At 41.6% G+C, this 26,830-nt stretch overlaps 1 protein-coding gene across 1 annotated transcript in view; it reads left to right on the forward strand.

Annotated features, from left to right (window-relative positions):
- Positions 1-6,558, forward strand: part of LOC145398453 (trans-1,2-dihydrobenzene-1,2-diol dehydrogenase-like) — a 100,633-nt gene extending 94,075 nt beyond the window's left edge. The window contains exon 7 of the mRNA XM_080271336.1: positions 6,452-6,558. Within this exon, the coding sequence (XP_080127462.1) occupies positions 6,452-6,558 (107 nt within the window). The remainder of the gene's footprint in view (positions 1-6,451) is intronic.
- Positions 6,559-26,830: the final 20,272 nt, after the last annotated feature.

The following is a 26,830-nucleotide window of genomic DNA, read 5'->3' on the forward strand; positions in this document are numbered from 1 at the left end:
TCAGGTACTACTGAAGGAATTTCATCTGGACCAGTAGCTTTGTCTGCTGAGAGATTCTGTAATACAGCTTGTACGTATCTGGTGTGAATCATGAAAGGAGGTATTTGAAGGGAATCAAAATCAAGTATAGGAATATTGTGATTTTCTGTATTTAGGGTTGAGTTTGTTGCAAAAATGTCAACAAGAAGGTTGGCTTTTCCACGTAGGTCACTGACTAGATTTCCATTGGGGGACTGTATCGGTGGAATGGAAGAGGTGGTAGTGACGTAAGTTTTGAATGAATTAAGGGTTGACCAGAATATTTTGTTACCATTTGGATTGTTTAGTAGTTTGTTAGCTTCTCTATGTAGAAAGTTTGATTTAGGAAGATTGATGATAGTTTTAGCATGGTTTCGATATGTCTATAATAGTTAAAGGCTTCTTTGGTTTTGGTCCTTGTATAAGTGTTATAGGCTTTTGTTTTATGTTCTGTTACTCTAGCACAATTGTGGCCAAACCATTTAGGAGAATTACATCTTTTTCTGTAAGTATGATGGGGAATGAATGTTTCCACGCCGACTTTAATGAATTCCTGTATGTGGCCCAATGTGGAATTTGCATCTTGGGAGAAAAGGGACGTCCAAGGAACATCCATGAAAAATTTTTGAAATCCCTCCCAGTCTGTCCTGTCGTAGTGCCATTTTGTCACCACGACAGGTTCAGAGCAGGAGGGTGTGATAGATGTTAAACTTGTGGCTTGAATCAGACAATGATCTGAGGATCCGAGGGGGGACTTCACTTCGACATTATAATTATCTGAATTGGTTGTTAGAACACGTCCAATAGGTGGGGATTTTGATCGGGGTTGTCTGGTACACGGGTGGGTTGACTGACTAACTGGGTGAGATTAAATGAGTCAGCAAATAGCTCACATTCAAGACCAGAGTCATCAGTTCTGGCTGAATAAGTGAGCCATTCGACATTATGGACATTAAAATCGCCCAGACTAGTAATTTCTGATGCAGCATTAATGCTGAGGACACTTAGTTGTGAAGACAGAGAGTCAAATAAACTCGGCTATGGAGGGGCATGAGGGGAATGATAAACACAACAGAAATACTTAAGTTCACCAAAAGAATTTAATTTGTATATGGAATAGTCGAAATAAGGACAATTAAATTTAGGAATCTCCTCCAGGGCAATTTCTGATTTAGCAAGGCAACATACACCTCCTTTGAGCCTGAAATTTTGAATCAATATATAAGCAGGAAAATTAAATCTAGCTAAGTTAGAGGTGGAGCTTTCTTTGTCCCTGTCAAAAATAGCAGATCAGGGGATTCAAACTGGAGGAAATTTTGAACAGAGTTGATGTTGAAGTAAAGTCCCTTAATATTGTAAAAGAAAACTTTACTGCACTGACGAGCAGATTTAGGGTGCCGCAACACTGGAGGTGGGACAGTCGCTTGATAACGACCGGGAGGGCCCTGTGCAGACAACCCAGCCCTGCCGGTGGTGGTCACCTGAGAAACCACCGCACTGATTCCCAGTATAGCAGTAGCCATGGTTCTTTTTATGTGAGGGAGAGCAGGGATGTCTTGTGGAATGCGTATGATATGTAATGACAAGATCAGTGTTTTTTGGAGAGAGGATAACTGGTTTAAGGTAATGTAATATAATGCGGATGTGTGTGTTGTGTAAAGAGGGCAGCCTGATGTCCTCTGGTGTTTGAGGCAGAAAGATGTGTAACCAGCTACCAAGGCCTAGGAGGGAAAATGAAATCCAGGCTTTTCCTTGAGTGTCCCGTTACCTTGGCGGTAGTACTTCCCTGGTTGGGGCTACCTACCCCTACTACCCCTTTCATTGCGTTTATTTTGTCCACACTCTGGTGAGTTATCCTTTCTGCCTTTCTGAGATTTTTCACAATCATCATCATTGCCGTGTTTTGATTGTCCACTAGTTTCTGTTGATATATTAATACCTGAGCTGTCTTATTAAATTTGCTATTTATTTATTGAAGATCTTCTGTAGCCAGTCCAAAAATATATTCCCTAGAATTGCACCACCCAGGTAGAACAAACCGCGTCTCTCACGTGTATGAGTGGTGTTATTAATGTTCCTAAGTGCCTCCGTTGCACGAGATGGGATATCTTGGATCATGATTAACATGGTAGCTTTTGCTCGATCTAGTTTCCATATGGAAACTTCATGAATTCAGTCACTTCCTTTGTGTTATGGGCTTCTGAAGTAGAACTTCGTATCATAGCTTCCAGTGTCCTCAGTGGCTTGGCAATATTCTCCAACAATAGCGGTAATTCATATAAGATGTCCAAACTAATTTCAGAACTCACGATACGGTATCTTTCACAATTTCTGACGAGCCCTTTGGGGCTATGAGGCATCCTTCCCTTATTATATATTGAGGGTCTAAGGGAGCTGATCCTCTTGCTATATAGATGAGAATTCATGGTATAAGTCCCCTCATCGTTACCTACTGAAAAATAAAAAATAAAAATCCATTAATCAGCTAATCTAGTCATGCTGAGGTCGATGATAGTGATGATGTGCATTACAAACTGGCTCTTGGAGAACAGCAACTTTGCTCGTTGTTTCGCTTATAGATGGGGTTTAAATCTATACCTAGATCATGTAAGTGCTGAATTGTGGCATTTATAGCAACATTTGCACCTATGTTTGTTTGTTTGTTATGCGATCTTAATTTCTGTATGTATTGATTTCTTCTAGTTTATTTTCATCGTTTGTGTTCAGTTTTTCGGTGGTCCCTGAGGCTGCATAATTGCTGGCTAAATTCCTTGGGATCCTTTTTAAATAATCAAGGTGAATTTGCTTCTCTTTAGGGATGTGCCGATAGTATCGGTATCGGCCTTTTTTTTTTTTTTGTAGTATCGGTATCGGTATCGGCAAGGTAAAAATAAGGCCGATACTCAGATACTTTTCTGGGTTACTTGTGATTTAAGAAACTCGTGTTTCATGACACTGGTAAGCAGATGGTTATGATATATTACATTATAATTACATGTATGATGTAACATTATCATATATTAATATCATATATCGATTACTATACTGTTCCTTCATTAACAACACTCACGTTACTGGCATTCCTACTCCATTTTCCTCCTCCTCCCAGAAATAATTCCCCCTTCCCCCATTGTCGCCTCCGTATTGGACTTAATACGGACTTAATATAAATACCTGAAGATGGTGTATGCATGTAAGTTCGTATAGATGGTGTTTGTTACTAGAAACAGTAAAATGTGGCAAGAAAAAATGAAGAATTAAATGGTATGTGAAAGGCTCTCGGGGTCAATTGTTGTTTGAGAACTCGTGTCGTAACATCACTCACTGCCTGTTTGTTTGTTTTTTTTCCCTAACCCTGTTATCCTCAATAGCTCTATCTTCAGTAGCTCTATCTTACTTAGTCTGATTGTTGTAAATACGATAATTGTATTGTATATCTTGTGAAAAGTGTTTATCACTCTTGTATTAGCAATACATGCTTATAGGATAGTCGTGATATTCATTTGTGAAGTTATAAACAACAACAACAAAAAAAAGGACTGCATGTTTAAGTTCTCTGGGAAAAATAAAGTAAAAATATTTACACCCACTGGCAACTGTAGAATGATGTCACCCTCGGAGACTCAGCCCTGTCGTGATGGATCAGCGGTGAGTAACGGCGAGTGTGGTGAGGAAGTGAGTAATGGATCCGGGCTGGTTCTGGTTGTTGCTGCGTTGTCTCTCCCGTCACGACTGAATCAGCGCCTCCTAACCCTCTGCTGTGTAGGTTGGTTTGGTTGATGATTGTTGCTTGTACTGTAGATGTGGCTTGTTTCATGGCAATTGTAGATACTTGTAGTTTATCGTGAATCCTAGAGCTGAAGCTCGTAGCTGAAGAGAAGTGTCGTAGCTAAATGAATGTTGATAAAATCGTGAGGTGTTAATAGACTGTATTGTGGCTCGTTGGTTCGCTGCTTGCTCCCAGTGTCGATATGTAGTCGTTGACAGACGTAAAGACTAGAAGGTTGGTTGTAATTGTACATCATCAAACCACTGCCAGTATAAAGTTGTTAGGTATCTTTTTTTTTCTCGAACTTCTAGTGTTTTATGTTTTCAGTCTTTATAATGTACACTCAACTGTAGAATTGTAGACGTGGTTCGTACGCTTACTGCCACCAAATATAATATCGTAACCACCGCTGCCACTAAATATAATATCGTATCCGTCGCCGAGCTTTTCCAAAAGTGTTAGATTGTAGGGATTTTTAAGAAGGGAGAGAATATTCGTTGTTCTCGTCGTGGATGGCAGGAGAAAGATAAAGATGACTCTGGGGTTTAATTGCTGTTTATTTCTTCAGAGGGAGTATGTCACAAGAGCAGTACTGAGGCGAGAGCGTTTTTTTTCTTGCTAACTCTGCATACTCTCTTCCTGCCTTTCCCCATCGTCTCTCTCACTCTCCTAACCCCTTCTGCCCTGTCTTTCCCATTTCCCCTGTATATGACTGGTTGTGTCATGCGTACAGGCACATGTGTGGAACTCTCCACGCCTGTGGGAGTTTCCATCAGGCATCATCCAGTGCTGTGTGTGAAATTCCTCGCTTGAGAATGTGCAGCATTGGTTCCTCCAGACCTCTCGCTTAGGCACGACTTTCTTCTAACCTCTATATTACATATTAAAATTATATACCTTACTAGCTATTTTGTAGTGTGTTCATCTATACATCCATCATCCAGGCCTGTCGCCCCATGAGGAGCGTAGGAACCCCGGGCTAGGCGAGTTGGTCATGATAATTTAGCGTCTTGACATGAAGAGTTGGTGGTAGGTGGTGGCGACCATCATCAACTCACTTGATGTAGTGCTGCCTACTTCTTCCTTAGGCTTTATCTGTGCCTGCCCTCCTCTCTTCCTATTTTTCCCATCTTTCCTGTCACTTCTTATTACTTTTCTTTCCATTACAAGTGGCTTTACATTGAATGACACACCAAATTTTTCCTGTAAGCCAAGAAACCATTTACAACGCTGGGTAGTAACCATATAACCAAACCATACGTGCTCCCTACGTGTCAACAAGTGGGTTGGTGGAGGGTTAGTGCCCCTCCCCGTAAAACAAAAAACTCAAAGTCAATTGGTCACCCCTTACGGGATTATGGCGTCTGGCAATAGATAGACAGAGCTCAGGCTGCAGTGCGTGTTTATAGTGAACTGAGTGATTTTTTTTTTTTTGTCTGAATGTTCGTTTGAAACGGATGTCATGTTTCCATAATTGCTCAGTCTGTATATATGTGGGGTTATAAAAGAGATTCAAGGTAGGGCAGTGGATGTTGGAGCGAGCCTAAGGAGTGAGGGCAGCATTTGGAGACTTCCTGTTCTGTCGTTTGCAGGTGATACTGTATTGTTACGTGAAAACGAAGAGAACTGCAAGGCATGATGAATGAATTTGGGAGAGTGTGTAAGAAACGGAATCTAAAGGTGAATATGGGAAAGATTGAAGTTACGGTCTTCGAGAGAAATGAAGTCACTGAATGTACAGTGAGGTTGGATGATGAGGACCTGGAAAATGTGAGTGTATTTAAGTACTCGGGGAGTGCGATTAGTAAGGATGGAAGTTTGGAGGATGAAGTGCTTGAAACAGAAAGGTTGCTGGTTCTTTGAAAGCAGCGATTAGAAATAGGGAAATGGGCATGGAAGTAAAGAAGTCGCTGCATGATAGTATTGTGATACCAACTCTAACATATGGAAGCAAAGCTTGAACCTTGTTGGAAGGACACAAGTCAAGAGTGAAAGCAGTGGAAATGAGTTGTTTTAGAGGACTGTGTGGAGTTACCTGGAAATACAAATTAACAAATGAAGTGAAAGAGAATTGTGGTGTCGATGTGGATGTGACAGAAAGCGTTAAGATAAGTACATTGAGGTATTTGGCCATGGGAGAGGATGAAGAGTGAGAGACTAACTAGCAGAGAGTATGTGAGCGAGGTGGAGGGGAGGTAGAAGGAGGGAGAGACCTAGGATGAGATGGAAAGATAGAACAGAGAGGTATATGAGAGAAGAGGGTGTAAGCTTGGGGAAGGACAGCGAAATGGCAAAGAACAGCACGATATGGAGGTGATTAGTTTGTGACCACCTCTTATGGGATTAAGGTGTCTCGCTATAGATAGATGAACTGGAATGGTAGCATTGTGCGAAAGTAATCTGTTTTAATAATACGGGCATAAGATAATATAGACCCGTGTTCTACGTGACATTGGAGGCTTCGTAACATTTCTTCCTAAATGATTTATTCATCATCTTATATTTCAGTATTTTCTTATATGCTATTGATGCAAACTGTCGTAGTTAAAACGACATAGGTAAGCCACAGGATAACATGAAAATTATGTATGCAAATCCAATCGCCAGGAGGTGAAACAAATTTGCCAAAGCCACTTATAACTTGATCTATGATACTCTCTGCAGATCTGCTGGAGAGTCCCGGAATGCCGCACTCGGAGACACTCACCGTGGCCGAGATCATGGAGCAGATTCGCAAACAAGTGGGCACAGAATACCCGCAGGACCATTAGAGGCTTCTTTATTGGCTGGCTACCCCCCCCCCCCATCACACACACAGACTGCACCCGATTATATTATGTACTATGTATTCATATGTATAACCCAGAGTGTGACGGCTTCAAATACCATCATTTTTGGAGTCATTACTGTTATTAATTCGCTGCATGCTCCAGTTAAATCCTTTACCCACAGGACGTTCTTTAAATTATATTCTTGCTACCGACAGACGATTGGTTTCTGTTTAAGGAAGATTCGTTAGTTAAGGGAACAATGATTTTCATGAAGTGTATATCTGATCTCTCAATCTTGAGATATTTCTCATACGCTAAGTAAATTCATTTTGAGGCAGGAAGAATGTAATACAAAGTTAGTCAGCAAGCTGAAAGGGTTGAGAGATTTTTCATTTTACTCTGTTCTCTGGTTCCATGTGATTCAGGGACAGGAAAATGCAATCTGGTTTAGTACAGTGGTTCATTTTTCGTTTTTAACCAGTCATTTTTTTTTTTTTTTTTTTTTATGTCTACATTTTTGAGAAAAGAACATATTTAGGGTCTCTTGTCCACGCCTTTTTGTCTGCTAGCAATAATTATCTTTGATTATTTTTAGTTTCCTTTTTTTTTAAGTATTGTGACTTGAACCAAGAAGGGCAATTTTGAAATTGCAGACTTTAATGTCATCTTCGAAGGCAGTCTTTCTATACAAATAAGCCCTATTTAGCATTCCTCTAAATATACTTAACCTCATCAAGCCGATAACGTATTTTATATTCCTACTATTTCCATCGTATGATTTTATTCACTTTGGGGGGAAGCTTGAACATCGAGGTTAGTAAAAGACACGGAACAGATGGAGTTTAAAAAGTGACTTCGAAGCTAAATAAAATTGTCTGAAGATGGCATACACAAACTAGAAGATACGTAATCAGACTGAACAGGTCTACTAAATGATCATGGAAGACAGGCTAATGCAGACGATAACTGCATTTCATGAAACGAGTTGCCTTCTGAAAGATTAGAATTTAACTGTGGTAATTAGGTCATATGAAAAACAACGAATTTTATGTATAAGTCTGGAAATTTCAAACTGGGAGAACAAAAGTTGCTGCTACTGCTTCTGCTGTTGATGATGATGATAATAATAATAATAATAATAATAATAGAAGCGAAAAAATGAATAAGCCAGGCACAAAAAATTACAGAATAGCAGCTGCATCATCTTATTAAAGGACACTCCTTTGTTTCCGTGCAATAAAGATGCTGAAATGCTGGAGACGGACGCCTTCCTTTGGTGACACCGATATATATCGAACGGTTCCATTGTCAGGTTATGAAAACGTCTCTCAGTTTTTCTCCTTATCCCCCGAAAGGAGGAGGATGGATCACAGGAAAAGGGCAGCTGCAGCCTGTAGTCCAACGGGTTCACGTTTTAGATGATCCTGGGCGAACACACACACAAAAAAAAAAAGAAAAAAAGAAAGAAAAGAAAAAGAAAAAGAAAGGAAAAAGGAAATGGGTATGCCGGAACACCCGATCTAACCTAAACTGTAGTGAAACTGACTCCCTCAAGATAAACACACCGGAGGGACAGCAATAACTTTGGCAAAATTAACTACCACACTCCGACGACATCACTATTATTACCTCCGCCAACGGGTGTTGGGCTGAGGTTATGTAATCACCCGTGTCAGTCTGTTTGTCTGTCCACAAAATCTCAAAAAGTTACAATCAAATTTGAATGAAATTTTCTGGAGGGGTAGACCAATGGCCAAGAAAAAGTTAATTAGATTTTGAGGCGGAGCCGGATCCAGATGCGGTTTTCCTGTTTTCACTGATACATCATACTTATTTATAAAACTATCATTGAATATTTTTCTGTGATGAAAAACATACATCCATGCTTGTTGTCATGGCATAGCCTGAAAACTATAACCTGATTCTTAAAATTTTGGTGACAATCGCGCTGGCATAGGTATGCACTCTCTTAGTACTTTCTAGATTTATTCTTGGTACATTTGCAAACAGATGAGGTGGCCATACCGGGGGTGATTGTGCCCGCATGAACTGGCTCATTTCTTCCGTACTGGAGGAGATAAGGAATAGAGGGAAAGGGCACGGGGAAGTGAGTTGTTGCTGGGTTGCCCGCAGTGTCACTGAGGCGGAACACCAGAGCAACGTGGAATCCAAGATTGGCACCTGGTCACTGCACTCCCAGTGGACTGGATGCCTCGCACAGGGGCACCACTCTCCACCAGAACGGGATAGTTGAGCCAGTTTGGCTCCCAGGAGATCTCCTGGTAGGTGATGCCACCGTGAAGAAGGCGTCCCATCGGCACTGGAGAAAGGGAGTATAGAGAGGGAGTAGGAGGGAGGAAGTAACTGGAAGGTAGGGTAAAGGGATGAACGTGGGAGATGGGAAGATAAGGGGAAGGAACAGAATGAAGTGAATTATTTAGGACTAACCAATGAACCTTTGTCATGGAATGTATCTTGCATGACTAAAATACTGTAATGTGTATGGTTGTGGTAGATAAAGGTGAGGTTTCGATATAGTTTAATAAAAGGAGGGCTGCAAAGGAAACTTCTGCTATGAATCTGAAATACGAATCAGCACCTCGTTAACTGCTTTATGCAACTAAAGCAACATAGCACGCACAAAAGATGTTTAAGAACTTTCAGTAAAAGTTGGTGAATATATTCGGTAGCTAGTACATCGAAGTTGAATATGGGCATTTATAATTATTGCATGTCTGTGTTCGCATGGCGTTCTAGTATCATTTTGACAATTTTGAAGACCGCTTGAATTTCCGTTAGGTGCAACATCACAAATATTCCCAGGTATGAGCATCTGTTACTTCATATCCATGGCCGATATGCCCATGGACGGAATTTACCATAGGAGGTTCACTACTTTCCAGTGATATTGACCGTGCGACAGCATGATGATTTGGAGCATTTCCTTAACCATTAACAAAATGAAAGTTTAGCATCAAGTATTCTGAGCAACAACGGTTTACTGCGGCTCTGCATAGTCACTTAACATAAAACTAACATAACTTAATGTGCACTCAGTGAAAAAGTTATTTACTCAGGAATCAACTGAATGTATCAGCTGCTAGACTACACATACTAACTCATAATGAAGGGTCAATGAATTAATTATGTGAACACGTTACAACAACAGTGATATCGCCCACCAAGCCAAACTGAGAAGTAACTTTTGTAATTATATTGTGTTTCAGAATCATACCGGATGATTCATTCATGAGCCTCCGATAAAACTATGCATTTACAACCTTTCTAACAACAACATGATTAATCAGTCCCGTAATATAGGGTAGATCGGATCTACAAGTAGTTGTGACATTTTTCCCCTGATTGCACCATAGGTTAAAAGTATATTATAACTTTTTTTTTTTGTCCTGAAGTAGGAGAATAAGTCCATTTATTATATTATAGAAAAAATAAACAAAAACTTTTTGTCATTGGATTATTTTCAGATGTGTTATGGCATATCATCCATCACAACCTACTTCCAGATGTGGGTCAACTTGTAATGCATCCCAGGGTGTATATATCTATCTATCTCTTGCGCATGTGACCTCAGTAAATAAAAAATAAGCAAATTTTTAACTTTGATGTTGGCTGTGACCTTGAGTATTGGACCAAAGTCATTCATACTTGGTAGTAATGCATAGCGTTAAGAGTTTTATATATATATATATATATATATATATATATATATATATATATATATATATATATATATATATATATATATATATACCAAGTTTGGTGATTGTTGCTCAATTCCATTTTTTTAAATTAAGCACTCAATGACCCGAAACTACTGTCCTGGGCGACCTCAGAAACTACTGGCCCAAATGGGCCCATAGTCATTTCAGACCTGCTCCATGTCCTTGGCCATGTCCCACAAAAATTTCAAGTCTATACCTTTGGTAGTGTCTGAGAATCCGCAAATAGACTATTTTGATAGGTTTTTGGATGTAACTGGAGAACCAGTACTGGAAACTGGATGATACTGGGTCATGAGAAGCCGTCAGCTGGGGTACTCGTATGGTCAAGTATGATGGTTGTAGCTCTGAAACTAAGCGAATATGAGCAATTTACCTCTTCATAATAATAATAATAATAATAATAATAATAATAATAACAATAATAATAATAATAACTACTAGAACACAAAAATTGTCATTACCAGTTTCAATAACTCACCACACGACAAGGCCATCTGTTGTGCATGCGACCTCAGTACATAAAAAATAAGCAAATTTTGAATTCTGACCATGGCTGCGACTTTGAATTTTGGGCCAAGGTCATTCATACTTGGTAGCAGTTCATAGCATATCAAATTCTATAAGTGTACCAAGTTTGGTGACTGTAGCTCAGTTCTAGCTTGGTATTTTATATTGTGTACACAGTGACCCCAAACTTCTTCCCATTGGCCCCTGGACGATCTCAGAAACTACTAGGCCAAATGGGCTCATAGTCATTTCAGACCTGCTGCCCGACCTTGGCTATGTTCCCCCAGATTTCAAGTCTATACCTTTAGCGGTATCTGAGACTCCTTGAATAGACTACTTTTATAGGTTTTTATATGTAACTGGGAAATCATTGCTGGGAACTGGATGGTACTGGGTCATGAAGCCGGCAGCTGGGGGACTCAAATAGCCGAGTATGATGGGCGTAGTTTTGAAACTGACCGAATACGAGCAATTTACCTCTTCGTAATAATAATGATAATAATAATAATAATAATAATAATAATGACAAGAACAATATAACTCACCACTGATGTGACGTATAATAATAATAATAACAATAATAATAATAATAATAATAATCTATCTATCTATCTATAGCCCAACGCCCTAATCCTGCAAAGGGTGGCCGCAGACAAAACGCCTCCAAGTCGCTCTGTCACTCACCATTTGACTACCCTCCCCCCAACTCACCCCCCCTCCCTCATATACCTCTCAACTCCATCCCTCCATCTCATCCCTGGTCGACCCCTCCCTCTCCCTCCATCCACCTCTCCTACATACACCCTCTTAGTCAGTCTTTCATTCTCCATTCTCTTCATATGTCCAAACCACCTCAGTGTATTTCTCCTAATCTTCTCAACCTCATCCACATCCACCCCACAACGTTCCTTCACTTCTTCATTCGTCAACCTGTCCCTGCACGTCACTCCACATGCTCCTCTCAAGTAACTCATTTCCACTGCTCTCATTCATGACTTGTTCCCCTCTTGCAAGGTCCACGCCTTGCTTCCATACGTCAGGATAGGGATCACAATACTATCATGCAGTGACTTCTTAACTTCCATATTCACCTCCCTATTTCTCATCACTGCTTTCAGTGTACCAACAATCTTCCTTCCCTGCTGTACCCTTTCACGCACTTCATCCCCCAAAGGTCCATCCTTAATCATCACACTATCCAAGTACTTGAATGCACTCGCATTCTCCATATCTTCGCCATCCAACCTCACTGCACACTCTGTGACTTCATTCCTCTCAAACACCATAACTTTACTTTTGTTTACATTAACTTTCAGATTCCTCCTCCTAAACACTGTCCCAAATTCCTTTACCAAACCTTGCAACTCCCATTCATCTTCACTCAACAATACTGTATCATCAGCAAACAGCAACACCGAAAGCTTCCAAATCTCACCCTCATTCATTAGATCCACCCCCACATCCACTGCCCTACCTTGCACCTCCTTTACAACCCCATCCATGTATATATTAAACAGCCATGGAGACGTCACACAACCCTGTTTCAGTCCCATACTGAGATCAAAGAACTCACTCAGCTCACCATCCACTCGCACCGTAGCCCTAGCTCCCTCGTACATACTCTTCACAGCACTCAACAGTTTCCCATCCACTCCATATATTCTTAATACTTTCCACATACCTTGCCTATCTATTCTGTCATAAGCTTTCTCCAAGTCCATGAAGGCAGCATACAATTTCCTTCCTTTCTCTAGATACTTCTCCACTAAACATCTTAGAACAAATATCTGCTCTACACACCCTTTTCCCTTCCTAAATCCCTATTGTTCTTCTCCAACTAGCTCCTCTGTCATATGCCTAACCCTATCAATGAGTATTCTACCATATATTTTACCAGTCACACTAAGAAGGCAAATACCCCTATGGTTACCACATACTTCTCTCTCCCCTTTTCCTTTGTATAAAGGAACAATTATACCTGATTTCCAGTCCTCTGGAACCCTTCCCTCTTCCCAAGCCAATCTACACAACTTCCATATCCACTCCACAACAATCTCACCCCCATACTTCAGTATTTCACCACACACTCCACCAATTCCTGGGGCCTTTCCCATCTTGATTTTCTTCATTTCTTCAACTAGTTCTGCTCCACTGATCTCTTCCTCCCTCCTCTCATCTCTTCTTCTCCCAGTTATTCCCCAACCACTTATACTCGCACTGCTCTCACTCTCTACATTCAACAAATCCTCAAAGTGCTCCTTCCATCTCCTGAATTTCTTTCTCTTCTCCACCAACAATCTATTATTTCCATCTTTCACTCCCCTGCTATTTCCCCTTTCACATTGCCTTACTTTCTTTACCTCCTTCCAAAACAATTTTTTACTCTCCCTCCATTTCACACTCAGATTACTCACAAACTCTTCACCCACTTTCTTCTTGCTCTCCTTCACCAGTCTCTTCACCTCCCTTCTCCTGCTCACATATACCTCTCTCTTCTCTGTCTCATCTTCTCCCCTACCTCTACTCTCTAACCATTCACTATATGCCTTCTTCTTTTGTTCCACAGCTCGTTTCACCTCATCATTTCACTATGCTGTCCTTTGCACACCCTTGCATCCCCTCCTCACTCCACAAACCGCCTCACACGCTGTGCCTATCTCTTCCGTGAATATCTTACATACGTCTTCCACCCCTTCCATCTGCTCTAGCTCATTCCTTCCCAATCTTTCTTCCACTATGCTCTTATACTCTGTCATTTTCTCACTATCTTGCAATTTCTCCACTCTTCTCACAGGAGCTGCTTCCTCCTGTCTTCCCCTTCGTCTCCTCAACCACTTTCTTTGCAGCTCTACCTTGGCCATCACTAAGTGATGGTCCGAGACTCCATTCCCCCACCCTCTCCACACTCTTGCATCCAACACTTGTCTTCTCATTCGCTCATCCACACACACACGTAGTCTATCAATGCCTTTCGTTCAACAAGTTCACCATCCATCCTCCTCATTACTCTCCATGTATACCTGTGGATCATCTTATGCCAAAAGTACAGTAGGTGTTGGCTATTGCCAACCCCTTACCAGCACAGATGTCCACCAAAGCACTACCATTCCCATCTACTTCGGCTGGTACACCCCACTGACCAACCACTCCATTCACTCGTAATAATTATTATATTATTATTATTATCATTATTATTGTTATTATTATTATTATTATTATTATTATTATAATGTCAAGAACAATATAACTCACCACTAATGTGACCTATAACAATAATAATAATAATAATAATAATAATAATAATAATAATAATAATAATAATGACACGAACAATATACCTCACCTCTGGTGTGGTGAGTTATAATTCATTCATTCATTCATTGCCAGACGCCATGTATCCCAAACGGGGTGGCCAAGGGCTTAGAGTTAATTGTTTTACAGGGAGGGGCACTAATCCTCCACCAACCCCACTTGACACGTAGGGAGAACGTTATGCCAGCAGCATCTGGTGTTCCCAGGCGGTCACCCATCCAAGTACTAACCTAATAATAACAACAACAACAACAACAACAACAACAATAATAATAATCATCATCATCATAATAATGACACGAATTATATACCTCACCTCTGGTGTGGTCAGTTCTGTTAATAATAATAATAATAATAATAATAATAATAATAATAATAATAATAACAATATAATTCTCCACTGGCGTGGTGATTTATAATAATAATTTATAGTGATGATGATAAATAGGAGAAGAAGAAGAAAGAAGAAACAAAACAAAGCAAAGAAAACTAGATCTTAACAGTGCAACACCTGCCTTGAAACCAGGTTGAGGCCAAACCATTGATTTTGCCCCGTGACCGTCTCTTTTACCGAATATTCTCAGAACTGTTTTACATTACTTCAGCCTTCCCTGACCATCAGCCCTACCACCAAGTTTGGTACTAATTGGAACAAAGTGACGCTGACCGTACTCTGCGGCCTTAACTATTCATCTCTTGTTCTCAAAATATAATATCTTTATCCTTGCCTGAACTTAAATCCTTTCATGAGGTTTGGTTCTTATCGATTCAGAACTGAGTTAAAGGGTCGAGCCTCTGACCTTCCCCTATGACGTTTGCCCTTGACCATTTGTTTCAAAAGTGAATGGCTTAATTCTTTCCATACACTCAACCGTTTTATGAAGTTTGGTCTATATCGAATCAAAATTGTTTAAGTTGACTTTCCGTAATGGATGACGTATGATCCAGTTTCATCCAATGCCTATCATGGATCATTCCTCTTGGAGAATGAAACCCCCTTGTGAGAAAACAAGGTAATTCGTTGTCATTTTAGAATTGTGCCATTTTACGAATGACAGAGAAAGATAAGAAATCAGTCATTTTGGCCTCTGGTGATGATTTCATCATTATGTGTTAGATAATTTCTGAGGGTGTTCTGGGCACAGAAAAACTCGAGGATCTATTTTTAACACCTAAAAAGGATTACAATATCCATGTTTGAGGCAAAGATTTTGCTCACTGTGTCTATCGGGTGTGTCTCTATTGGGCGTGTTAGCGCCATTCCAGCAGTGTCTACTGACACACTCATAACTGACGTAGTCTAGGCGAAGGGCTTAAGTCCCTGTGGCTACAATCTGACCACATGGAGCCTGACCCGTCCAGTGTAATGAAGCAGAATTGGCACTACTTCTGACTGAGAGGTGATCCGGTTTTGCGTGGCTTACCAAGTCATGTTTGCGACTGGATGAACCCACGGTCAGGCTCCAGGACAAGTGTGTTTCCCTCTTATCCCAGTTCACCAAGCAGTGCAAGATAGGACCCGGATATAAATTGAATTCTGCGAGTCGTATTCTGGGGAACGATTATGACATCGAGAGCAGACTGCCTTTTCTTAAAGGGAACTGTGTATTTGATAATTATTTACTACGTTTCAACTAGAGATCCTCCAGAACTTTTTATATTATCAAGTGGTGGCTTCCTCACAACAAAAAATACTCCATCATGTTGAAGGATGGGTTACGGTCGTGGAAAAATAATGACGTAGGCAACGTCAGTGATGTGAACCTTAGTTTGGAGCACCCAGCTACCGCAGGGGCCTCACCCACCATGTGGGTCCTCGAAGGCATAAGGCCGTCTCACCAGAAGATATACAAACCATGCTATATGTATTACTTGTCTTTGAACTGCTGCTGAGTTTACTCAGTAATTTATCTCACATCAGTAGCTATACTGCGTGGCGAAGATATTGGCTCATCCTGGGTCAGAAATATACTGATGTTTGTATACCTTGAGCTGACACACATAGAATACCTATTTCTTCACCGCCATTCATTATTCAGCAACAGATCAACTCCTTTATTCAAGAGCACAGAGCGAAGCACAGAGGGAGGAAGGAGGAGGCGAACCATGAGTGCGGTTAGTGAGGTGGTGAGCGCTGAGCAAATAACAGAGGAACGACGGAGGAGGCGAACCTGAGTGCAGGCAGTGAGGTGGTGTGGTGGTGGTGCCGTACCTCGCTCCCACCCCAGTAAAACAACAAACAAATAAACCAGCTTAAGCGGGAGCGTGAATGAGGCCCATGGGACGGCCGCTCGTATAAATGGTAATGGAAGGTGAATTATAATGCATGAGGCGGCGACACTGAGGCCGTAATGAGGGGGGTGGGGAGGGGACAGAGGGGGTCGCACATTAACTTCTTTAGACCGGGGACGTATCGTACATTTTTATTCATGCTTTTTCGGTGTGATTTTCTTCAGCGTACGACAGGCCACAAGTAGAGAATAGGTCAGTGAAAGTCATGTATAACTCCTCAGGTTCAGAAGGCCTCTCCATGTCTGAATAAAATCGTCGGTACGCCAGCGTACTGAAGAGGTTAACAAGGGTGTTTGGGAGAATAATTATATTTGAGTTGCATTTATAAATAAGCTTATTCAATTTCTCCGAATTAGCAAAGTAGTTCACTATTACAAGGACGCACCGTTTTGTCCTGTTCTTCACTTGATTATTCAATATAGTTCGGTTGTGAAGCACTTGGTAGTTGCAATAGCCGTATGAATGAAGAAAGTAAAATAAACGAGAAGTCTTACCACAACTTAAACACAAGGTCGATCATTAATTTGGCCCTTGCAGTTAGAGCTTCAGAGGAAAAATGAGAGGAGATTAAGAGGAGGTAAATTAAAAGAAACGTGTAAGATGTGGGAGGAGAGTCGGAGAAGAGCGTGTGAGTAAGATGGGTACCAAAACTCCCGCCGTGGTGAAGAGGATCAGGTTCTGTGAAAGGTAACAGTTACTGAGAAGTTAATTAATGCTCTCTCTCTCTCTCTCTCTCTCTCTCACACACACACACACACACACACACACACACACACACAAAGCTGCCTCGTGGTATATTTACCTTTAAACACACACACACACACACACACACACACACAGAAAGCTGCCTCGTAATATATTTATCTCTAAACACACACACACACACACACACACACACACACACACACTGCCTCGTAATATACTTATCTCTAAAACCAAAAATCTGGTTTTATATCCATCTGTCTGTTTGCTGGTCCGTCTATCTGTTGGTAGCAGTACATTAAGGAAAGATATCTATGACAAACCTTCAGAAACAATATCCGTAAGCGCCCTCCTTACGGCGATGTGAACTTGTTTGATCAGTAAGCTGTGTGTTTGATAGGGTGATTGAATATCTGCTATGTCTGGGACAGCTTTTAAAAAGAATTCAGAGATGAAAATCGTCATCATTAATCATGGTGAACTTAACGACACTGTGGTATGAAATTTACTACTACATTAAGTCATCTAACCCCAGACGATTCATTTCAGCTGTAAACGAGTCACTAAAGCCTACATGTGTTAATATTGTCGCCATCAACCCTCACATGATCGGAAAAACTTTTATATAATATTCCAGGCAACTGTAATGAACGATTTTTACTTCAACAACTCACAGGATCCTGAGTATGTTGACATATGAAGAATGTACAGTATAGAAATATAAAAGGTGTCCACCAACACGCAGGTATGAAACTATGCGATTTTCTCTTCAAAGAACATATATATATCCACAGGCAATTAAGCTAATCTTATAATGAAAAGTATGGGAAGAAATGGGGTCATTAATACAACATTTAATATATTGCTTGTTAAGTCAGGTGCTTCCGTAAAGGCCTAGAGCACCCCGCAGTAATCCGTTTACATTCAGGTTCCTGGTTGTATTATCTGATGAACAGGGACAAGGAGAAAACAGAGTCCACCAGTCTCATCGGCTCCTTAATCAAACATGGATTCCTTCATTTTTGAGCCGTATGTGCTAACCAATGTATTACCATTTCCGTCTGATGTATGAGAAAATGACACGACCAAACACTCCTGTATTTCCCATTTTGACCGTCTTCTAAGGGACGTGAGGAATTACAATGACAGTGTTTTTATTTGTAACCACTTTTAATGCAGTAGTATGTATGTTGTAAGTATGTTCTACCGGTAGTCTGTAAGTGTTCTAAGTAAGGCTTATGTGACCTAAATCCCTTACCTAAGGTCTGGTCTAGTTAAAATTCTGCTGATATAGTTGTTTTCAAGAGGGGGAACGAGGAGTGGGCCGGCTTGCTGGTTAGAGACAAGGCAGAAGTGGTGGAGGCAAGATCTGTGTTTAACTTGTGTAAATACATAGCTGTAAAATCACCCAGGACTTTGAATTAGCCTGCAAGTGACGAGTGGGGGCTCAACAATTGGTGGCAGCGGTGGGATTAACATCATTTCACGTCTTCTGTGGGCAATCACTGTGCAGTTTCCCCCTTGCCCACGGTACTGTACCTTCCACGAAGACAGTCTGTTCCTGCCTCCAGCCCCCAGCCTCTTTGCAGTTATGATGTGGTTCTGCTGCGGGAATACCTAACTGTGATTCTGCTATGGGAATACCTAACCCACACCAACCCCCACCTGCCACTATGCTGCCACAACCCAGTAAGTCCTCCACCACTAACCTCACTACCTGCCTGAACTGCTGGTCCTGTAAAACCCATTATTATTATTATACCACACTGCAAGGCTCAGTGATTTAGCCCCTCACAGCCCCAACCACCCACCACCACTACAGTGAGCAACCCTAACCACCACCAAGCTCGGTGCGTCATCCCCACCCCACACCAAGCTGCCCTGACGTCACAGAAGAAGGAGCATGGCCAATCACGGCGGGCTACGTCACAGTCTTCTGCTCCTATCAGCTTCTCGACTCACATGGTGCCTGAGTGCCTCCCAGTTACGTCACGGTCTGCTCTGCCAAATCACTGCCTTCCATGGGAGGAGGAGGTTGCTGCCACACACTACACTGCTCTGCCTTCGAGTGAAAATCACTTTCTTACCCACAATATACTGTGAATATTATATTTCATGTGCATATCAATTCATTTTCTCATCTCATCAAACTACGCCATTCCTTTCTACAGAGATGGCGTGCTATCTCTATAGTCTATCTATCTATCTATAGCCCGACGCCCTAATCCCGCAAAGGGTGGCCACAGACAAAACGCCTAAAAGTCACTCTGTCACCCATCATTTGACTACCCTCCCCCCAACTCACCCCCCCCTCCCTCATATACCTCTCAACTACATCCCTCCACCTCATCCTCGGTCTACCCCTCCGTCTCCCTCCCTCCACTTCACCTACATACACCCTCTTAGTCAGTCTTTCATTCTCCATTCTCTTCACATGTCCAAACCACCTCAGTGTATTTCTCCTAATCTTCTCAACCACATCCAAATCTACCCCACAACGTTCCTTCACTTCTTCATTCATCAACCTGTCCCTCCACGTCACTCCACATGCTCCTCTCAAGTAACTCATTTCCACTGCTCTCACTCTTGACTTGTTCCCCTCTTGCAAGGTCCACGCCTCGCTTCCATACGTCAGGGTAGGGATCACAATACCATCGTGCAGTGACTTCTTAACTTCCATACTCACCTCCCTATTTCTCATCACTGCTTTCAGTGTACCAACAACCTTCCTTCCCTGCTGTACCCTCTCACGTACTTCATCCCCCAAAGTTCCATCCTTAATCATCACACTACCCAAGTACTTGAATGCACTCACATTCTCCATATCCTCACCATCCAACCTCACTGCACACTCTGTGACTTCATTCCTCTCAAACACCATAACTTTACTTTTGTTTACATTAACTTTCAACTTCCTCCTCCTACACACTGTCCCAAATTCCTTTACCAAACCTTGCAATTCCCATTCATCTTCACTCAACAATACTGTATCATCAGCAAACAGCAACACCGGAAGCTTCCAAATCTCACCCTCATTCATTAGGGCCAGCCCCACATCCACTGCCCTACCTTGCACCTCCTTTACAACCCCATCCATATATATATTAAACAGCCATGGAGACATCACACACCCCTGTTTCAGTTCCACATTGAGATCAAAGAACTCACTCAGCTCACCATCCACTCACACGGTAGCCCTAGCTCCCTCGTACATACTCTTCACAGCACTCAACAATTTCCCCTCCACTCCATATATTCTTAATACCTTCCACATACCTTGCATATCTATTCTGTCATAAGCTTTCTCCAAGTCCATGAAGGCAGCATACACTTTCCTTCCCTTCTCTAGATACTTCTCCACTAAACATCTCAGAACAAATATCTGATCTACACACCCTTTTCCCTTCCTAAATCCCCTTGTTCTTCTCCAACTAGCTCCTCTGTCATATGCCTAACCCTATCAATGAGTATTCTAACATATATTTTACCAGTCACACTAAGTAGGCAAATACCCCTATGGTTACCACATACTTCTCTTTCCCCTTTTCCTTTGTACAGAGGAACAATTATACCTGATTTCCAGTCCTCTGGAACCCTTCCCTCTTCCCAAGCCAATCTACACAACTTCCATATCCACTCCACAACAATCTCACCCCCATACCTTAGCATTTCACCACACACTTCATCAATTCCTGGGGCCTTTCCCAGCTTAATCTTCTTCATCGCTTCCACTACTTCTGCTCTACTGATCTCTTCCTCCCTCCTTTCATCTCTTCTTCTCCCAGCCATTCCCCAGCCACTTATACTCACACTGCTCTCACTCTCTACATTCAACAAATCCTCAAAGTGCTCCTTCCATCTCCTTAATTTCTCCTTCTTCTCCACCAACAATCTATTATTCCTATCTTTCACTCCCCTACTATTTCCCCTTTCACACTGCCTTACTTTCTTTACCTCCTTCCAAAACAACTTCTTACTCTCCCTCCATTTCACACTCAGATTCCTCCCAAACTCTTCATCCACTTTCTTCTTACTCTCCTTCACCAGTCTCTATAGACTGTGATTATAATATTCATTTATTTCTGTTCATTACATTACATTCTTCATTCCTTATTTTTCGTTCACTCACTCCTACTTCTTTCCATTTTCTCCAAGTTACCTTCACGTTCTGCCGTACGTAACTCATTTATTGCCAATCATACTCATTGTATATAAACCATATTTCATATACTATTAGTATTTTCGTTCATTCATTCACGTATTAATTAATTAATTAATTAATTTATTTATTTTCTTTCCTCCCCTATTAATGACTTTTTAAAAGAAAGTAGATCTCTCCCCTGTTGAATATGACAGTGAAAATGATGATAATGTAGGTGATGATGTAATGTACCTTCGTAGTGGTAAATCGTACACTAAATCTCAAGCAACTCCTTTGACTACTTCAGTTGTTACCGTTACTACTCCTACCACACCTACTACCACCTATACAAATCCTAGAACTGCTACAGAAAATTCAGATAAACTGACACCAGATACCTTAAATTCATCTTCTCGAACTGATTCTCTAGATTTCCACAACCTTCACCACAGCCTTTGTCCTTACCTTCTACTACAAATACGCCACCACCAACCCCAACACATCACTGCCACTACAACAGTCTCTTCCCACCATCTCAACTTCGTATAGTGACTATTTCCATACTCTTGCCACCTTAACCTCATGCCGCGATAACAGCCCCGGCTCCACCACCACAGTCAGTTTTCCTAGATGATGTTAACTGCCCAAAATTCACTGCTGAGGATCCTCATATCTCTATTTACGACTACCTCAGTGAAGTCAAAACCGACATTGCAAACAGACAGTACATAGACGAGTCCCTGAAGATCTCTTATTTTAGAGGCAGGTTAGATCAAGGCAAAGCGCATATGGGTTCCAGATCGCGATCAGGCTATTAAGACTCGTGCCTAACATTTGCTGATTTTTTTGCAAGAAGTTAATTAAATTTCGTTGTGCTTCCTCGAAAGACGGTTCTCTAATTGTCTTCTCTACTCTCTTGAGAAACATGTGAGATGACATTTTCACACCTCCCAGACAAGCAAACATAAATGAGGCAGCTACGGTAGCAAATGCAACCACTTCTGAAATAACCCAGCTTATGAAACAAACACCTTGAGTTACTGACATCAGTGGAAATGAGGTCATTAAATTAAAAGATTTCAGTCATTTGCTAGGATAACTTAGATTTCTGAATTGGTTAAACCCAAGACAGTTGGAAACTGCATTACAGGTAGAGTATGCACCAAGAGATGAATTGCTTGAGGTTTCAAAGGAAATTACCGAAAGGGTAGGGTCACCTGTCACTCGTCAAGTAAGTACTCATGTTACATCCACACATCTTACAGATGCCACTGCAAGGGCTGTACCAGTTGCCAAGGTCTCGACTGACCCTTCATGTTCGCGGCCTACTACAAGAGGCGCTACTAGCGACCATTCCCCTTCACAACGCCACTCACCTGCCGATATCCGTGATCAGTTCAGTGCGTGTCGGACAAAGAAATTTCACTAGTCACCTATGCATCATAGTCATCAGTCCTCGATCATATGCTGGCACTGTGGATTCCCTGGTTGCTGTGAATTGAACTGTTCTCGCAAACATGGACGCAATCGTCTGGAGTCATGTTGCCATACACCTTCCAGATCGCGACATCCGTATTGCAAATACCACAAAGACTCCACTATCCATATCACAGAGGAGTGTCGTTACATTGCACGTCATCGGTCAAGGGGAGACCAGCGCAACATTTGAAAACACGCAGTGTAGCAGATACCAAACAAGATGAGCTACCCCGCAGGATTGTTGGTGTATTAGACTGTTTAGGGGTAATTGTGCATGGAACTTGTGGTCAGGTAGATGTTTCATTTTTTATGGATCCAGGTTCTGCTGTCAACTTACTATCTGAAGAGGCGTTAGCAAGAATTCAGTGTACCAGATCGAAACAAGTTAGCTTCCTTGAGCCCTCAGATGGAAATCTATGCAGAGTGGATGGATCATACTTAGACATTAAAGGCAAAACCCAGCTTCATATTTCTTTACATGTTTTGGCAGACCCATACATTGCTGTTTTTCATGTTACACCTTGGATTAGCTGCCCCTCCGATGTATTACTCGGCGTTCAAACGGTGGCAGATGAAAATATCAATGTGTCACTAGCACAAGGGGGAGTCACTATTGAAGGTTTGTTTGTATCAAGTATCCCAGACCACGCTTCGCCGTCACAAGTAGACACGATTATGGCCCCTCCAAATGGCCCGTCATCAGATTCATCCTCTGCTGCTCTGCTTGATCTAGTTACTGACTTCTCTGATCGCCGTAATGATGAACTGTGCTCACCCATGCTTAATCTTGGCGAATCATCCTGTGGCACCGAGCCTTCACCGAACTCGTCATAACCTACCTCATTACCCCTGGCACACCTCCTGCAGTTCTTTACAACAAGCACGGCGGTGGTAAAACAGTTTTACCAGTAAAACGGTTTTACCCCCAGTGTATATAGTAAAGATGCTCTGAGGATTGTTGAGTCACCTAGTTGTGTCACTGCTGTATCATAGCCTGAAACCTGTCATGTGACAGGCTAGAGTTATGAGTCTGCTATGTGCTCTGTGTCAGATGATGGTTTATGCTATCTGTACTTAGCCAACACTACTAGTGCCCCACTTAAGCTGTGTACTGGGACACAGATTGGTGATTTTTTGGTAGCCTATACCCAGCAGCCGTACATGTGTACCAAGACTTACTACTCTCTGTTGCAGATGTGTGCTCAGTTGTTCAGTCCATTGACATTACCACCCCATCTAATCTTGAATTTCATGTGAATCAGAGCGATTATCCTGAGTACAGAAGTCAGTTGCTTGATCTCTTGCGAGGCTATCATGAAGTAGTAGCCCTACCTAGTGAGAACATGGGCAAAACTAGCCTTATCAAGTACGCTATTACATAACAGCCTGAAGCTAAACCAGTATATATCCCTGCCTATCGTTTACCTCACAGTCAACGTCAACAGGCTGATCGTCTTATTCTGGAAATGTTGGAATCCGACGTTATCAAACACTCTGACAGTCCGTTGAACAGTTCACTATTTCTCATTCCAAAGAAAGGTGGTGAGCTGGGACCAGTCATAGATTACAGACGTGTAAATGAGCTGACTGTTCTGGATAGATTCGCAATTTCTGTACTCACTGAATTGTTGGAATAGCTAGGAGAAAACAATTGTGTTTTCTCCCCCCTAGATCTTTTGAGTGGCTACTGACAAGTAGAAATAGAGGAATCATCTTATCCAATCACTGCTTTTAGCACCCCGTCTGGTCATAACCAATTCTGTAGACTCCCATTTGGCTTGAGAAAGGCACCATCGACATTCATGTGGCTAATTCATACAGTTTTCGCCTGCATTACAGGTCACTCAGTCTTTGCTTATCTAGACGATGTCATAATCGCTAGTCACTCTGTAAAGGAACAGTTAGAGAAATTGGCCGAGGTATTCACTAGGCTCAAGAAAGCTGGACTTAAAATCAAACTGTCAAAGTGTCATTGTTTACATAAGAAACTACAGCTCCTTGGACATGTATTCAGTGCTCATGGAATTCATACATCAAATGAAAAGGTCAGTGCAGTAACAAACTTCCTTGCTCCCACCAACACAGATGCAGTATGTAGTTTTCTCGGTCTTAGTGGGTACTATCGTCATTTCATCAAAGGGTATGCCCAAATTGCTGCGCCATTAACGAAACTCTTAAAGAAGGATGAGTCTTTTTAAAAAGTAGGCATGCCTCCAAAGTAGGTGGCCCAGCCAACCATGCTTCACGCCCCACCACCACATCAAGGCGACCCCCCGCAGCGGGGACTTGGCATCGATAGATCTGATGTTATATTTAACTTTCTAGTACGAGAAATCTCTGTTTTGCTGATTCCAAAATTCAGTTGTACAGTAGGGAGAAGGAAATAAGTACGTCATCGTATTCAAGGACTTAAATTATTCTTATTCATGTGAAGGATACAAAGACACTACACTTTCCTGTTTTGTGAAAGAAAACTCAACAGAAAAGCAGCTTTGGCCACTTTGGCTTTATCACCATAGCTTGACAGAAACTTTCATTTTGCCAATTATATTGCGCAGCTTAGTAGCGGAGCAAGACAGAACTGCAGATGTAATTCCATAGCCCTTCTCTGTGTCTAGAAGTGTGTAGCATCTCTCTAGGTTTTGTACAATCAGCCTTACTTAAAAAAAAAAATAAAAGGAAAAACGTTCTGAAAAATCCATCACACCCCATCTCCCCTTTTTTTCCTAATGTAATATGTTACAGTAATCATGAATAACTTGTGAACCTTGAAGTAAAAAATGTGTGTGTGTGTGTGTGTGTGTGTGTGTGTTTTAGAGAGAGAGAGAGAGAGAGAGAGAGAGAGAGAGAGAGAGAGAGAGAGAGAGAGAGAGAGTACTGAACCTGAGAGAAAGAGTACCTTACAATAACATGAAAGTCACAGTTTTATTTTACGATGGGAGTGAAGACATGACACAAACCAAAAAGCAACAGGGGCACATGGTACAGCTAAAGAAATATGAGGATCGGTATGTGCTGATTGGAACCCCCTGAGCCTTCCGTCTAAACCAAGGGTTCCCAACTGGTGGGGGAGGGGGAGGAGTTCTTCCCTGGGTGGAAATTTGGACAGTTTAAGGAGGAAATAAAGTAAGAAGGCCAAAGTGGCCAAAGCTGCTTTTCTGTTGAGTTGTTGCTCAAAGGTTTGACATAGTTTATGGTCAGTTGCACTTTGGCTCTTAATTTCTGATTTTTAACAGTGAAATAAGAATTTCGATTCTTAAATAATCATGGCTTATAGAGGTACAACTCTTTAAAATATTTCCAAATCTTTGAAAAATCCAGTAATACCATTATTTTTCTTGCAGTCACATGTGAAAAGTTACTGTTAAATGGAGGCGAATACTCTAGAATTTCTTATTATTTAGAGTAAGTATAAGGTGGGGGGGGGGGATTTCCTCTTTTGGAGTTGGGTGGAGGGAATCATCAAAGATTTTCTGGCAAAAGTGAGGAATGACCGGGAAAAGCATGGGGACCTCTGGTCTAAGCCATCTGATACTGGAATGAGCAACTGTCACAGCCACCATAAATGGACTTCAGAATTCAACTGAAGGTACGGGTACTGCAGATAATATAACTACAGTATGAACCGAAACTACACCCGCAAAACACAGGGCACAGAACTGAGGCAATACATCTACTAGAGTGCCGCCTGTGTCGCCCTTTACAGTGGTTCATCTGTAGTCTGCATTTAAATGAACTCCCGCTGCACTGCTTGTGCAAGGAGCTCATCGGCTAACCAGAATTTGCAGCTCAATGGAAAAGGCCAAATGGCAACACCTTTTTCACATGTGAAAGCGCCACTTTCCTCCTGAATAATTTACTGTTACTGTATTTCTGATGCCCACCCACTTCTGAATGTCGACCTTACTGAACTGAGTCATGATTAAGCAAACCTCTACAGGATGATAAGCCAACAATGACTAATACCATTCTGGAAGATCTTATACGAGAGAGCCTGGACCAATCCCAGTCTCCAATGCAAGATGGGTTAGAATCCAACCAAAAGTTGTCAGCTGTATATAGCGATGGTGCTGCCAGGTGTGACCCAGTATTAACT

The sequence above is a fragment of the Coenobita brevimanus genome, chromosome 5, assembly GCF_032717465.1.
Source record: "Coenobita brevimanus isolate Jiangsu-jjx chromosome 5, ASM3271746v2, whole genome shotgun sequence".
Classification (NCBI taxonomy): domain Eukaryota; kingdom Metazoa; phylum Arthropoda; class Malacostraca; order Decapoda; family Coenobitidae; genus Coenobita; species Coenobita brevimanus.